The sequence below is a fragment of the Electrophorus electricus genome, chromosome 19 (assembly GCF_013358815.1).
Source record: "Electrophorus electricus isolate fEleEle1 chromosome 19, fEleEle1.pri, whole genome shotgun sequence".
NCBI lineage: Eukaryota > Metazoa > Chordata > Actinopteri > Gymnotiformes > Gymnotidae > Electrophorus > Electrophorus electricus.
The window spans coordinates 5,529,761-5,546,150 of record NC_049553.1 but is presented as its reverse complement, the minus strand read 5'-3'; the positions used below and the strand labels follow the sequence as shown (position 1 = coordinate 5,546,150).

Sequence of the window (16,390 nt, the reverse complement as noted above, 5' to 3'; positions counted from 1 at the left end):
ATAAAATGCATATATTGTTTAATTTTATTATTATTTGTGTACATTCTCAGTCTATAGCATGTTATCTACAATTAAATATGACAACTAATATCTATCTATCTATCTATCTATCTATCTATCTATCTATCTATCTATAAATATATATATATATATATATATATATATATATATATAAATATATATATATATATAAATATATATATATATATATATATATATATATATATATATATATATATATATAAAAAACTGAGACTGAACAGCACAACAACGCGGCTGACGTTGAGTTGAACACTTCAGAGTAGGGTGCGATTTCGGACAGCGGACACTTTAAACACCATGGTAACGTGACGCTGAATTGAATTTATATACATGTCACTTTAGCTAGGAAGCTTTGAAAAATGTCCCCTCGCAGTTTCTGAAGCCAATGTTAAATAAGTGACAATAAGGATATGTCTCAGAAAGGACTCAAAGTGGTCGTCGAACTACATCTTAGAGCAGTAAGTAGTATTTCGTTTTAACCCTTCATTAGCTAGCGTTAGCTATCTAAGCTAAAAAAGGAACGCAATAGCTAAATTTCTCCGCAAAACCAATTAGCTCAATTAGTCTGTTGATCAGAGATTTCAGAGATAAGATCACGTAATTGGTGTGCATAGTTTACAAACTAGTCAAATGTCAGTATTTTTTTTAAAGAAACGTTTTGAGGATTACATTGTTGTAACTGTATATGACTCTATATATATATTTATAGAGAGCGAGAGATATGACTGTGAGTTATGAGGCGAGTAACTTAGTTAGCTAGTTACATATTTTGTTTGCAGATAACCTGCCCTGGTGTGCACTTACCAGCCAAAGATGACATATACCTCAGCTTGCGCCTGATGAGCCAGTACAAAAAGTCTGAATGTCTACCAGCAGTATTTCCATTACTGTTAAGGATGAAAATGAGGTTTGAAAAGGTTGAATGAATCATGTCATTATTTTGTTGTCAGTGTGATCATTATTAAATGTTAGATTACATACTTTAAAAGGGTTTGTTTTTAAATTGTACACATACCTCTTGATCGGCTTCACTTTTCTTACAGATATTCAAGTATGCTATAGATCCTGCAGCTGTTGCTGAAATCTTACAATGTACACAGAGTTTATTCATTTTCCATTCTATTTGTTGCTGTTTAAACATCAATGGGCTTTATTTTTAATTATTAATAAAGTTATTATTATTTGCAAAGACAACAATCATATATTATACTCTGCAAGTGTACTTCTGTTGCTGTAGGTTCTGTTTTCTCTATTACAGGTGAAACAGTTAAAGTTGAACTTATACAGTTGATTCCTCCAGGTAAATCTAAAGCTGATACCCGGTAGCTTCATAACATAACTTTCACCATGACAACGAATAGGCTACTTCTGTAAGAGCACTGGGAATTTAACCAGTGAAACAATAGTATGGGTTTTCCTTGCTGCAGCTGGGTATGTACTGGCCAGTTATGAGGAAGATGCTCGAAGTTTTCTCTTCCCTGAGCCTAAGTTGATCCCATCTTTTTCTGGGGGAGGCCGAGAAGTTCTAATGACGAGGGATCCTTCTTTTCCTGTAAGATAATCTCTAACTGTAATTTCATGGTCATAATTTAGTCAAGGTAAATAAATAATAATAAAATTAAGGACAAGAATGTGTACTTTTAGAAAATATATTTATTGTGTATGATATGTGCTTAAGGCATGTCAAAATAAAACTATAAATTGAATTTTGTTGTAATAACAAAAATCAGCTTGCTCCACAAACTAGTATGTATAATAATGTCTACTGATTTTCTGCATAGAGATAAGTGTGCCTTGCTCTTCATCCATAGGGAATTTCGCCAAGGTTAGAATTCTCTACTAGGACGACAATCAGCGAGTGCTCAGAAAGAGATACTTTCCAGAGTGCCCCTGTGGTAAAATTATGCTCTTTCAGACCAAAAATGTATAACACTTTTAACTTCTCTATTTTGTATATTAAGTATAGACAGAAATTCTTTTGATACCAACTAGGAAAATATCAATTAGCATATACTACGCAAAAGACGTGAGTATTTTGTTCAGAGGAAACCTGAACAAAATTTAAAAACAGAGTATGCAATTTATTCCACAATATCTTTCAAAAAACGTTGTCAAAACACATACATTTCAGTAACTACATCATTTTTTAATCAGAGAGTAATGACTAGGAAAAGCGCCAAGAAGCCCAGGTCACAGGGCCACTCTTGTCACCATTCCTCTGCATCGTGGAGGCATGAAGGCCTCTGGAGCACAGGGAGGGAGAGAGAGGTACCTAGCTCCCGCTCGCTCTCCCCATTTCTGAGTGCTGGGTCAAACAAGATCAACTCGTCTCCTCAAACACATAGACAGGTAAGCCTAGCAGGTGCATTTCATACCAATATTTAAGCATTTCTTCCAAAGTCCAGGTAGGTTAGCTATTAAAATGACATGTGTTGACTGGTTGTCGATTAATATACCTATACCTTTCTAGGACTATATTAACTAACAAAATGATTCCAAAATAATTTTATTCGTTGTAACTGGATGTTTTTAGTGAGCATTGCAACATTTTTTTTCATGATTTTAAAAGGATCTGGGCTCCAGACAAGGCATTTGCCCTAAATAAATACATAAATAAACCTCTTCTAGTATGTAGCAACCAGCAGAGGGCAGAAAACTAATAATGAGTGAAAATAGTCAAATCATGCACTCACCGAAAATAAATAATGCAGAAAGAGAAGCTTGATGTTGCATAACATTTATTTATTTATTTATGCCCAGAGAAAAGATTCATGGTCTAGGGATACATCTCACTGTTCACCAGGTAGAAGCAGCAGGATAAGAAGCCCATCGCCTCATGACTCTACCGTGGAATCAGGTGTTGAGACTTAATCTCAGAGCACGGATTCTTTACTGTCACGCTTTTCAGAGTGACACTGTACACAACATAGTTGGAGTAAATTAATAAAACATGCATTTAAAAAATGATTTTTATATTCCTATGTAGGAAACATTAGAAGAAGTCACTCCAGTCCTTTGGTATGCTATTTTTATTAATGGAAGAAAAAAAATAATAGTAAAAAAGTATATATTTTTTTAGTCATTTCTTGTGCCACCTGCAAGTGAAATACTTGCTGGTTTGGAAATGACTACCATATTAATAACCTACCTTCCTGTTTGCATATTAGGTCCCTAATGATGGCTCCTCTTCAGACACAGATGATCACCTTTATTCCAGTGAGGACCTGGGCCAGCGCACTTCCCTCTTGGGATGTGAGAGATCTTCCAACACAGCAAAACATTCTAACATGACAAGCCCAAAGACAAACAGGTTTGTGTGTGTGTGTGTGTGTGTGTGTGTGTGTGTGTGTATGTCTGTGTGAATCTTCATAAGAGTGTGCATGCAATTGTGTTTTTGTTTCAGATCAGTGCATGGAACCAAATACTACATGACTACTATCAGATGTTCTATATTTAGTATGTTTTTAATTCTGAATCATAATGTACCCAAGTATCAATTTCAGTTGAAATTACTGCAAGTCAAATGTGTCATCCAAATTGTTATTCTATGCCTAATGTTATGACCCTATTGCAGAAACCTCTTGGGTACTCGCTAGTCTAGAACCAACAAAAGGTGGAACATAAAACAAAAATCACTGAGATGCACAGTCCACTGGGTTTCACTCATGTTTGCTTTGATCTGTGTAATGCAATGCACAAAACACATAATCATAATATAAACCAAACCAAACAAGAATTTCTTCAGGGTGGGCTTATGCCAACACATCAAACAAACAAAAAAACTAACGCAAGCCTGATTCACCCCCCCCCCCCCCACACACAAAAGTTTAAAAAGTTCAATAAAATACAACACTCCTACCCTAACTCCCTATGGAATATAGAAAAGGAAAAAGAAGCATGGCATCCACTCCTACAACTCCAAACAAAAAAAGAAAAGAACAATATTTACAATATACAAGACAGTAGTAAAATAGAATCTGTAAATCTTGTTACTCTCAATCCAGAGTGTTTGCATCTGCTATCTGTAATCACTCAGGGCTTCAGTATAAGAACTTTTAAGTATGATGTCCCAAGGCCTCATGCAAGAAAGACTTCCAAATAGCCCAGTACACACTCATAAGGCTCTATCTAACAAACCTACAAAACATTACGTTAAGCACAAATAAAGGCTAATAAAGGCCTCCATGAAGAACCTAAATGGACAGCGAAGTAAAAACTCAAAAGGCCCCATTTAAAGTAATTATTACAGAAGTTCTTAATTACAAACACAAAGCCTTATAGTGCAGCATCTACCGTGATTGCGTGGTGACTACTGATCAAGAGACCATGGGGCATGAGCAAAGTAGACATTTGAAGAGCAGTTCATTGTCCTGTTGGCCAATCAGATTGTCTGTATAGAACAGATGAGTCACATGAGTCACTTTCTCACTGGCTCCTCTTAGAGCACCTCATGTGGATGACTAGTATAAAGAAACCTCCCAGTATAACAGCACAAATTACAATCTCACAACATCCAAGGACATAACATCTCAAAAACTGGCCATTATTACTGCACAGTGGACATCTTATGTTTTTATTTTGACAGTCCTCTCTCATGTGCCACAAATGCATGGGAGGAGGTTCAGGAGCGAGTACAGAGTCTCCTCACATCTCCCAATGCAGTGCACAGGCTGGCCTATGTAAGTAACACACACATGCACACATACACACACACAAACAAACAAACACACAGAGTTTGCTGTTAAGATATACCATTAATGACTGTGCCTTAGATTATATGTCCCTTACCTACTTCTGGCAGGGTGCCACAGAAGATGAAATAGATGAGGTGTTAGCACGGAGGTCTATTTCATACACCTTAAGCCAAGAGAAAAAACATCTATCTAAGAAAAAAACATGGTAATATTTATAAGTATATTAATAAGTTCATTTACCTCAATAGTAAAAGTGTAAAAATGATCAAAGATTTCTAAAACCATGATTGTTTAAAAAAAAAAAAACCACAGAAGAAAAACGTTCTCTTCTGAAAGCTCTCTGAGTAGGTGTTTAACACAAAGTGGGAAAATCATAAAGAAATGTTTAACTGTTTTTGTAGATATGATAGTGTATCCATGGATTCTTGAAGGCCATTCCTCTCTGGTCTCTAAAGCAGCCAAAGATGCCCAACCCATTTCAGCATTGATTTTTGTCATCTGCACCATGTTTTGTTCTCTGTGTGGGCGTGTGTTTATGTGTGTGTACACATCTGTGTGAAGTCTGTCATAGTTGTGAAATGAATATTCGAGTTGCCTACACCTTGTGTTATTGATTGTGGTTTGAAAAGCCCTGTTCTGCTTTTAAAATGTACTCGGATAATGTGGGAATAAAAAACAAACATTTGGTGCTGCGGGTGTTATCTGTAATTATTCATTAAATTGGCAGATTGTGTTTCGTAGGAAAAATAAAAAATGGGCAAGGGCCTTACCCTTTCTCCACATGCAAGACCTTAATCTGATAACTCAGACTGATAGAAACTAAAAAGACACAAAAATAACATTGTTTCTTAAGAGCAGTCTGCAGATGTGTCGCCTAGGAGACTATTAAGTGTAATACTCTATCCCTGTGAATACTACAGTCTTACTGATCGCTTTGGTTGATATTGTTTTTTTTTTCACTGGTAAAATACAGCTATAGCCTATTTCACATAATAACTAACCCCTACTTCCCACCCCTTTAATAGAGCTTTCTTGGAAATACAGTAAAGGTCACATTTCATCCCCAACAAATAAAAGTTATTGTAGTAACCAAAGACAGCAAAACAACAAAGGGTATGTACTCAGATGTGCTAGATTTTATTCATTTGTAGGTTCATAATGTTGCATTGTACTGTAAGCTAATTTTAAAATGTTTGTAAGTGACTGCGTTTGACAGAAATGTGCTTGGAACAGACTGTACAGTATAAACTCTGGTTGTCAACATTTAATGTTAACCATATCACAATGAAAACTGCCTCTTTCCAATTCCAGTCTAGCACACAGAATTGACTTGAACAGTGAATTAACCATGACTTACAAAACAGCAAATTAATTAGCACTGATTACTACATAGCTAAATAAACTGTAGACACATTGAGCAATTCTTTAATAACACTTCATGTTCTAGCCCCTTTGCACCTGTGTAAAGTAGCCCAATAGCTCTAATGATGTGTTTCTACAACCCAAAAATGGAGACAGAAAGGAAGAAAAATGGCATGTTTCCTTTCAAGTCCACTATGCTCCCTGGTAATAGCTTAAAAAGATACTTTATATGTAAAGGAGGGAGCATGCACTGGCCTTTGCCCTCCCAGATCAATGGTATCGATGAAAGCTATTGAATTGGGAACTAGTTAGTGGGAGAAAATAAAGATTAATTAAAAAAAAAAATCAAAGATCCATTCATCCTTTAAAGGCCACACCTGTGGTGTTCATCATATTGCTTCATGCAATACTTGATTAAATGTCGCAGGGTTTTAGGAGTTGTTCCCTTCATATCAGAATGTTCAAGTTTGGCACAAGTTGCAAATTCAAGACGCTCAAAGCTCACAAAAATTGGCTCTCAACAGCAAGTGTAGGCACAACTCACCAGATTTAAGACTAGAAAAAGAAGAAGGTTAAATTAACTTACTAAAAACCAGTTACAATGCTGAGCATATTGCTTTGATGTCTGCCTGTGTATATACACTGCACATGAGAAATATAATAATTTTGTTAAGGACATGCGCTTTGTTGCAATTTATACAGTATACACAAATCTGCTTTACTGACATGATATCGACCCTTTCCATCAGCATACATACAAAATCAGATACAGACTTTTGATTATCTGCACAAACAACTCGATGCTGTGACGCCACTAAAAACAATGAAGGTAAGAAAAATGTGTAAAAAGTGCCTTTGCATATTCTTGGCAACCAGTTGATGCATTTTGGAAGCGCTCACAACCCCTTTTTCCTCACTTCCATGAATGCCTTTTCTGTTGGCACGAACAAAGTAGAAGTAGTAGTCAACTCAAGGGCACAGCGATAGAGGAAATGTGAAGGGAGGACAGTAATGGCAGCTACTGATAATGTCTGTGTTCAGACATGTCCTCTGAAATGGGTCCCCCCTCCCTTCATAATGGCACTGATTTCATGAACTGTATACACTACCCTCAACCCCTCTAGAGGTAATTCACTCCAATCTTCCATAACTGACTGTGTGGGACTAGAACTGTGAGGTCTCGGTGAAAGAAATCGCATCACTCTTGTCTACGGTGAAGCCTCCATTTACGTAGGATTTCTTCTCGCACTCTTCATCATCAAGAGTGGTCTCAAGGGCGAAGGGATTGGCAACATCCACATCGGAGGTGATGTCCATCCTCTCCAGCTCTCGCTTCGAGAGCTTCTGGACTATCCCAGCACCATAGGCATCCCCCAGTACGTTGATCATAGTGCGGAAGCGGTCGCTAAATGAGACAGTGAGGACAGAGGGAGTACGTTTCACAATGAGAGTGCGCCATTCCATCATTAGCAATGCCAGTTTGTAAAGATTTGGTTATACAATAGAAAGAGAACTGTGGATTTGATATCAAAAGAGGCAATAGTTCAATAACAAGGCTGACTGCATGAACAACTTTAGCTGAAATGAGGAACAAACCTTAAACAACAAGTCAAACAACAATGCTTTTATGATGTATATTTTCCAATAAGACACAAAGAGTGAAAATACTGTAACTTGCTGTGGATAAGAGTGTCTGCTAAAACTGGCAAATGTGAATGTAAGTATCATAAGCAATTGTAAACAAACTGATTCAATATGTGATAAATTGTCTGGTACAGGTACTTACATCAGCCAATCCACAGCCACGATGAGGGTGACATCACTGGCTGGAAGACCCACTGCAGTCAGCACTATCACCATGGTTACTAGACCAGCATTTGGGACTCCTGCAGCTCCAATACTGGCTACTGTTGCTGTGATACTGTAATACCGTGGAATAAATTACTGTTACATTCTCCGCTCTTTCTGTTTATTGGATATTTTACTAAAACCCCTGTGGCACTTATATCGCTGTAAAATATTGGAGAGTAAATGATTGAAATGCTCTGTTTTGCTAAGAAGGATAAGGATGATTTAGAGCGAAAATCTTTAGTTGTTTCACTTACCTTAAATATAGTCATTCATCCAAGATGTTAGCTTCTTTTGTTTAGTTTAGGTTTTTTGTTTTTTTGTTTTTTTTGCTCTAGCGCTTTGAGGATAATTTAGCCACCTTGTAATGGAAGCTTACAAATATGATACAAGTGAAAAAAAGTATAAATTAGATTTTTCTCTGAACCATTCTTTTGAGGATGAGGAAAGAAGACATTGTGCAATGTCACAATGTTTCTTAAGTGGAATCTCAACTCAGATGTGACTCTAACTCATTTAAGCTATACTTACCTAATAGTCACTATTTTTCCCACATCAAGGTCGAGACCGTTTAACTGGGCAATAAATATGGCTGCCACTGCCTCGTAAAGTGCTGTACCATCCATGTTGATGGTAGCACCCACTGGAAGAACAAAGCGCGTGATCCGCTTGTCGATCCTGTTATTTTCTTCTGCACATCTGAAGGTGACTGGTAAGGTTGCGGAGCTAAAAATAAGAAATTCACCTGTAACTCCACAGCTTTTCATAAAAAACTGAATTCCTACTTAAAATAAAATCTGTTCAGACTTTATTATATGTAACAAATATAAACCCAGTATTTTATCTAAAAGGTTAAGACAGCAAATGCAATTGTACTCTTTTTTTTTTTTTCATTATTTCTCATGCAGTTTCCAACTTCATCCACTGATTACAGTACCTCCAAGTCATACATTATAACACACTATAATCTTGGGCTCACCTTGAGGAAATCATGAGAGCCGTCACCAACGCCTGCGCCATGCCCAGAGCAAATGTGTAAGGATTCTTTCTTACCAAGGCCAAGTAGATCAAAGGTAAGAATACAATGGCATGTATGGCAAGTCTGTAAAGCCAGAGAGGTATGTATATATATATATATGACAGTCAATATAGGACTTTGTTAGTACTCAAACATGGTCACATTTGTTTGAGGCGACGCTGAAGTGGGCTGTAATATGTTGGAGGGGACAGTGGGCTTCACTTTTAAGAAAACACTGCATTTTGCCAAGGGCATGTTAAGTTTGGATTTATCTCCAGCTATACGAGATCTAAATGTTCTCAGCATGACTCAGCCATAGCAGTTGTCTAACGCCTTTCCTTTCCACATCATTTGGCCACAGCTAAAGAATCTCTTCATGGCTGGTCAGTCAGCTGCATCATTCATGTCAGTGGAAATTTAAGGGATTGTACAGCCGCAAAAGGTCCCATTACCACATCTGCGGGTTGAGCAGTTTTAAAAGTCCTTGGCCCTTATCAGTTCAGGGACAGGGCTCAAATTAAACAGTACTGGACAGGAAAACGCTACTGTGACTGCAATAGTAAATCCTCTTCACTGAAAATCAACAAGAAAATGTTAGTGTGTTAGCAGAGGCTCACCCACTCAGCACAGTGGCCATGTACAGACCCATTTTCCTGAAGATATCCCAGTCTTCTACTTCAATGATCTTAGCAGCAATCAGAAATAGGATACCCAATGGCATGTAACTGCAGCAAAAATAGCCATGACACATTGGGAAAAAAACATTAGAAACACAATGTCCTCAACAACGTCATCTTATTTCCTTTGAGCAATCTTTAAAAACATAAAAAATGTAATGATAATAAATTTTGGCAGAACGGACTACTAACATCTTCTGTCTATAATATCAGTACTGACCACATGATGATTTGCACTAGTCTCATAGTGGCTTCATTCAAAGCATCGAAGAACTCCAGCAGGATTCGACCCCGTTCTCCCATTTTCCCAATGACCAGGCCAAATGCCACACAGAACACAATGAGGCCCAGAACATTGATCCCGTCTGAGTATGTTCCCACTAAAGTGTAGTCTTTGGTCAGGTTCTGTTGAAACAAAACATCTAAAGATGTTTACTATGTCATGACTGTTCGCAGAGAAGTATGCTGCAGGAACTGCTTCTCTTAACCCAGTCACCTTTACCTGTGCAATTGTTGCCATCACGGTAGTAAAAGGTGGGAAAGTTATTGTAACTGCATTTCTGCTTGCGTTGCCCATGGGCGTTTCAATCTCTTTGCGCTGTGACTTGTACTGAAAGAGAGATATCGACACATATCATATTACAGCATATCTCTGAAGAGAAAAGTTAATTCATTAATTTACATTAAAAGAAGCGACCTGTCATTTACCTGCTGAAAGCATGCCTGCACAAGATTCTCAGGAAACATATTCCTAATGGAAAAATATATAATCATTAATCTTTTTATCACTTCATATTTCACTTGATTTTAAAAAAAGCATATAAAATTACAATAAAACATCACAGGAAAGATTGGTTTGTAATATTTGTTATGAAAAGGGAAATTGTGAGAATTAAGAGTGACTGGTCACCTGACAAGATCTAGAAGGGTGTCAACAGTGGTCACATTTGGAGTGGTTCCAGCTCTGTCGATACTGTCTGCAGTCTGAGACACTCCAGGTTTAATAGTTGTTACCAAGACAATTCCTGTTAGAGATTATAGGTCTGTTAGTGTAGTGCTTTGAAGAGTAAAACCATGGTGCTATATTTAGAATGGACATGCTTCTATTGCCCACCAAGAATGACAGCTATTATGGTGGTGCTGAAGTAATATATTACTGCACGAAGACCAATTCTGCCTGACACTTCAGAATCCAGAGCCGCCACTCCTGCCAAAGAGAAAGCCAGAATGTTCATTTTCGGTTTTTAATATTAGCATTTAATTAAATAATAAAGTTTAAGATAAGATTTAACATTAAATGTGTTTGAAACAAAATTACTGTAACATGTGGGCTCAACCCAAGGTGGAAACAAACTCAGGTCTCTTTGTACTGGAGACCAGTAGCAACAATGTGAGCCACCCACATGGAGTAGCGGTATAAAATACATAGTAGGTAGGACAGGTGGGAGCTCCAAGAGCTTTTAATAAGTCTTGGGAAAACTGAGCTGCATCTGGAGGGGATGCCACTTACAGACCTGTGGATCCAGACACTAGTGTAACCCTAACTCAGTTTGTGAGGTCTCTTATGTAGGGACAGACACAGATTAAATCAAATCAAAATTTATTTATAGTGCTTTTTATAACAGATGTTGTCACAAAGCTGCTTTACAAATGTCCAAGCCCAAGCCCCCAGTGAGCAAGCCATGGGTGACAGTGGCAAGGAAAAACTCCCTAGAGCATGAGGAAGAATCCTTGAGAGGAACCAAGACTTGGGGGAGCATCCTCCTCTGGCCGACAACAGTCACCACAAAAATAACAATTTTAAGAGAAAAATAAATAAATAATGAAAAATTAAACAATGAATGTCTAGTCCAACTTTCTAGACATCCTAGCCTTGTCACAATGGTGAGCATGTGTCCAAAACCCATCCCATAAGAGAACGTCCATTAAGGACAATGGAGGAGTAGCTGGCTAGGGTGGAGGTGTGGTGGGCTACAGGAGGGGACATCAGGAGGTGGTGGGAGTATGTCACTGATAATCCCTAATTAATGAGGAGAGGCTCTGTGCTTCCCTCTGGTGGCTAAGGGTAGCACACACATTCATGATACTTGGTAGAGGCCCTTTGATGGGGTGGGTTGGGAGGGGGCATTATGCAGATGTTCATTAGAGACTTTAAAAATGTAAATTTATTCAGTGCAAATCCCTCTGTGTCCCTGGTATTACCAGAGGTTTAGCATACCATGACTCAGTATTTTATCAGCATGGTTACATCCATACTTGCATCCGGTCTCACTGAATGCAGTCATGTTACTCAACATTCACAAATACCTGTAATCATGCTGGAAATTATTAGTGGCAGTATAACTAGTTTTAACATTCTCATCAGGATCTCTCCAGGGAAGCCAAAATATTGCTTTTCAAGCTGTGAGAGAGAAGCATACTCCCGCACCAGCAGTCCCAGGCTAATTCCTGTGGGGAGAGAGAGAGAGAGAGAGAGAGAGAGAGAGAGAGAGAGAGAGAGAGAGAGAGAAAGAGAAACTCTTCAGTTGAGTGAAACTACAGGTAATCAACACAACTTCTAAATCTATAAATCTATATATCTGTTTTATTGGTTTATGGGTCCTACATATCCAGTAATAGAACAATTTGCATTGCATCAGTGCAGTGCCATCTGTGTAGTGCTTGGAGATTGTTGAAGGAGAATAATATCACCTCCTTTGATCTGGGATTTGTAAAGAGAAGATGGCTATTCAAATCCTTCTTAAGCAGTTAACATGAACAAGCTTTGTGCCCTCAGTACTGTTGCCTATTTAAAACAAAGCCATGAGAATTGCCAACAGCTCTACATTCTATGAAAACAAGTAATGTGGCATGGACAGGTTAATGACTAACACAGAAAACTTGATGGATCCTCATGTGATCAGTGCTTTCATACTGATTGCAAAAAACTTGCAAAAATCTTCATACCTTAATGTTACAGTTTGTCATGTGATAGTGTTTTCTATTTTTTTTAATCCTATATGAAATATATAGGGCTGGTAAGTCCAAATAATATCTTTGAGGTTTTATTATGATTGTGTATAATAATGAACAACCCTAGGCAAATCACATATTAAGTGTGATTTGATTTTAAGTCCAAGTTCCATTTATGCCTGTTCTCACAAAAGTGACAAATTGGTAACATAATTATGCCTAACTACAATGTTTGTACTATGTGTGCTGATTTAAATATGACATTTCAGTGGAACTTTTTATGGCTCTCCTACAGTGTAGATCCACTTCATTGTCACATCATCTAAAATGCCCCATAAGTGAATAGCTTCACTACAAGAACTGGACCATCAAGTGTGAGCTGGGCCATCTAACATGCCAACAAGTGCAGTAATATATATTAATATAGTTTATGTGGCAATTAATATAGTTTATGTGGTTCTAAACAATTTAGAACATCTTACAAATAATCCAGAATGATAACAGCATTATATGAATCATGCATCAGCATGACAGCCACTCATTAAAAATGTGGTTTCTTATGTTTCAAAATATTTCTTATCTTCAGTTTTAGCAGTTCTTATCCATTTAACCCAACCACGAGTCAGGAAGTCAACTGTATGCAAAGTACCTCAATAGCACATTTCACAACTCTTGTTTATCTTTGGTTTATCTGAATACTGTTCTTTCTTTGTTAGTGATAATCCCATATTAGTGATGACTGGATAACCATTTGAATTTGTCATATTCAGATTTTAACAGGGCAGTCCAAACCAAAGTACAGTTGCTAAATTTAGCTGGTGACAACATTTTTATTTATTCTGACAGACTGTATATATTTTAACAATTGAACATGCACTACACTAAATAAACATGTAATATATTTTCCACATATTTTTCCATATATTTCTTGTTTTTTTTGGACCTTGGCTCAGTGCTTACACAACAGGCACTCTAAACCATTGCTGTAATTATTACTAGTCAAGTCAAAGGGTAGAATTTCTAGACACAAGTATATAATCTTGGGCTGTGAAAGATTTTCAATGGGAAATCACCATTAGCAAAATAATTCTGACTAACATTGGTTAAAGTGTCTGGAAAGCCAGCCTATAAAGTTTCTTACTGTTGCAGACTATGTCTATTCTCGCTTGTTAATAGTGGCCACAAAAAATGTCTGCACAGTGGTGTGAGGCTGGCACATTAACCTGGCCATGGACACACACACACATATCCGTGTGTGCAAATACACAGACATACACTCACAGACATGCACACTGAGTACATGGAATCATTGCTTAACATTCTTTTCTTGCAAAATAGCCAAGTAGGGAACACCAAAAATTATGGTGTCACAGAAAGTGCACTGTTTATATCAAAGGTATACATAGACTGTGCTATAAAGATAGTACAAAATAAAATAAATTACATGTCCATATGAATGAGAAAAAACAGCATCATTTTACAATTTTTCTCAAATTTTGTCACTGTCTGTGGCCAATTTAATGCTTTTCAAACTAAAAACGTTGCACTGTACAAAGATAGCGCTAAAAATCAAGGAAGACGTAGAATTAGAGTAGGGGGACAGGAGAAGGAGACAGAAAGAGAGAGAGAGAGAGCGAGAGAGAGAGACAGACAGTGCTGCAGCTGCGTAAGGATATAGCCGCTGTCTATTACTGCATGCTCAGTGCAGACAAGACAATAAAACCATAGACTAGAAAACGACTGAACGACAACGCCACATGTTATAACCCTAAATCTCATAAGATAGACTTAGAGAAGCGTAGCTGTCTGCCTTGCTTTAAATTCAAAGCCAGCTTCAACCCTACACTAAGGCTTACCTAATAGCACAGAAGCAATGGTTGCTATGAGAATCCAATTCCTCTTCAGGAAGCTTTTTACATCCCTGCCTCTACGCTCCTTCTTCGCCAGCATACCCATGGTGATAGTCCAGAACAAGGCACCGAGGCGAACAAACACAAGGCTGAACTGAGACGAAGACGATCGCCTCTCCGCAGTTCCACTCTCGCTCTCAGACGGGGGCACCTAGAGAAGTAGTGGGAGAGGTTAGAAGCGCAGCGTCTCCTTTAAAAAGATGCTGACAGTATCCAACAGGGAGGGGGAGAGAGGAGCTCCCGCTAAACGCCTGACTATGAGTGTGTGCGTGAATGCACTAGCTAGCGTTTATGCAGCCTGTATAAAACAAAGCAAACTACGTTATAATGTTATGCATCTTGATATTCTAGCCTTTGACGCTTGCCTATTTAGTAATTACTATTTACTTGCCTATTTAAATGTGACTGTATTACAGCACATTATTTATGTTTTAACCCGCGTTTTCCCGTAGGAGTAGAGAAATATTTCTACTTATTAAGGATGCTACTGTAAAGTCTTAAATGTTTCTGTGATTATCACTGTGCTATACCGTCTAACATCAAACTGATGAAAAGTGCAGCTATTTTCTTAATACGTCAGGTTTTAACTGAACTTTGAACATGAACAACTCGAGTCTATTGCTAAGACAGTTCTGATGAAATTGTTTTATTAGCATCGCTGTAAATGATGAAATTAGTTCGTCATATGTCACGCTCTTACTTAATGCAAATATATTTTTAATGACTTGCATTTTATTTTTTACAAAGTAGTTTGTTATGACTGCAGGGAACGCAAAGAACACAAATTTAGGAAATAGGCAAATTAAATTTAAAAAATAATTTTTGGTTGGTTTGTTCATGGTGATAAAGGCATACTAAAACACAAAACAGAAAATTGGCAAGATTTGTGCGTATTTCCCTTCATTATTTTAGTTTTTGCTATGTTACATTACTATACACCAAACATGGAGTTGTTTATAGTCTGCAATCAACAGTGACTGTTCACGATGTTAACTATGGTTAAACGTTATCTTGTACTCTCGTTAAACGTTTTTTTGCACATTGATCTTATCATACTTGTCTGGGAAGTAGATACAAGCAAGGTCGTAGTCACAGTACATACTAGGAGGGACACAACCCCCCAGTATTCAGATATGCTCAAAATGTCTCTCCCAATGGATCGAGGTAAAAAAAAGAAAGTATTCCACTCATTAGGTTTGCGCAATGTTAGGATCCGTTAGTGTTCCCATCTATTATTGATGAGACACTAATTATTGTAACACCCACCACTGCTGACTGGCTTAACGTCTCCGATTTGCAGGAAAAAGGTAACCTTGGCGTCAGTACTTCATTTTGCGCTGAAATTGTAACGTTAATAAATATGTTGCTAAAAAGTGTCAGTAATTGTATGAAGTAGGAACAGACATTTTTGGTGAGAACGGGACAATTTGCGAATGCTAAATCAGTCAACCATTACTACTGAAGATAGCTATCATAGCTAAGTTTCCTGGAAAGTTAGTCACATATTTTTCATGCAGCGTCCAACAGTGGTTTAGTACATTCAGCTAATGTGAAAGTTTTTATATTTCGTTATTTGTTAGCTCCCACTTAAAGTCCTACTAAAGTGTTAATCATTGTAGTAATGCATGTGAAGACGTAGAGAGTAGCAACTTTAATTTCTTCTATATTCGTGTAGTATCCTGTGTAGCTGTACTTCCTTATGAAAAATGGCATTAGTGTTTGTTTGATTAAAGTGAAAGAAGTGTTTTAATCAGCTTTTGTCAACTTTCATTCACATTAAGTCATGAGTAAAATGAAGGGTGGCTAGGACATGCAGCAGTTTTTTGGGCAACCTCAGAAAAAAAGAAAACTAAGCTGTGAGAAAATGAGTACAGAAGAGAAAACAAG

The 16,390-nt window shown here is 37.5% G+C and overlaps 2 protein-coding genes across 2 annotated transcripts; one reads left to right on the top strand and one right to left on the bottom strand.

Annotated features, from left to right (window-relative positions):
• Positions 1 to 287: 287 nt before the first annotated feature.
• spata6l (spermatogenesis associated 6-like) lies at positions 288 to 5,398 on the top strand. The gene is made up of 13 exons (XM_027015592.2): positions 288 to 500; positions 822 to 959; positions 1,086 to 1,134; positions 1,301 to 1,342; positions 1,470 to 1,594; positions 1,854 to 1,937; positions 2,197 to 2,391; positions 2,803 to 2,899; positions 3,029 to 3,060; positions 3,210 to 3,352; positions 4,628 to 4,721; positions 4,844 to 4,941; positions 5,138 to 5,398. Coding segments are annotated over exons 1-13 (1,146 nt in total). The 5' UTR covers positions 288 to 452; the 3' UTR covers positions 5,139 to 5,398.
• A 454-nt stretch (positions 5,399 to 5,852) lies between these two features.
• Positions 5,853 to 14,697, bottom strand: slc1a1 (solute carrier family 1 member 1). The gene is made up of 12 exons (XM_027015591.2): positions 14,450 to 14,697; positions 11,949 to 12,089; positions 10,756 to 10,848; positions 10,552 to 10,666; positions 10,350 to 10,392; positions 10,144 to 10,251; positions 9,862 to 10,046; positions 9,582 to 9,689; positions 8,926 to 9,048; positions 8,478 to 8,672; positions 7,885 to 8,019; positions 5,853 to 7,503 (listed from the first exon to the last, which is right to left on the bottom strand). Exons 1-12 carry the CDS (start codon positions 14,547 to 14,549, stop codon positions 7,263 to 7,265), a joined length of 1,587 nt encoding a protein of 528 aa, XP_026871392.2. The 5' UTR covers positions 14,550 to 14,697; the 3' UTR covers positions 5,853 to 7,262.
• Positions 14,698 to 16,390: the final 1,693 nt, after the last annotated feature.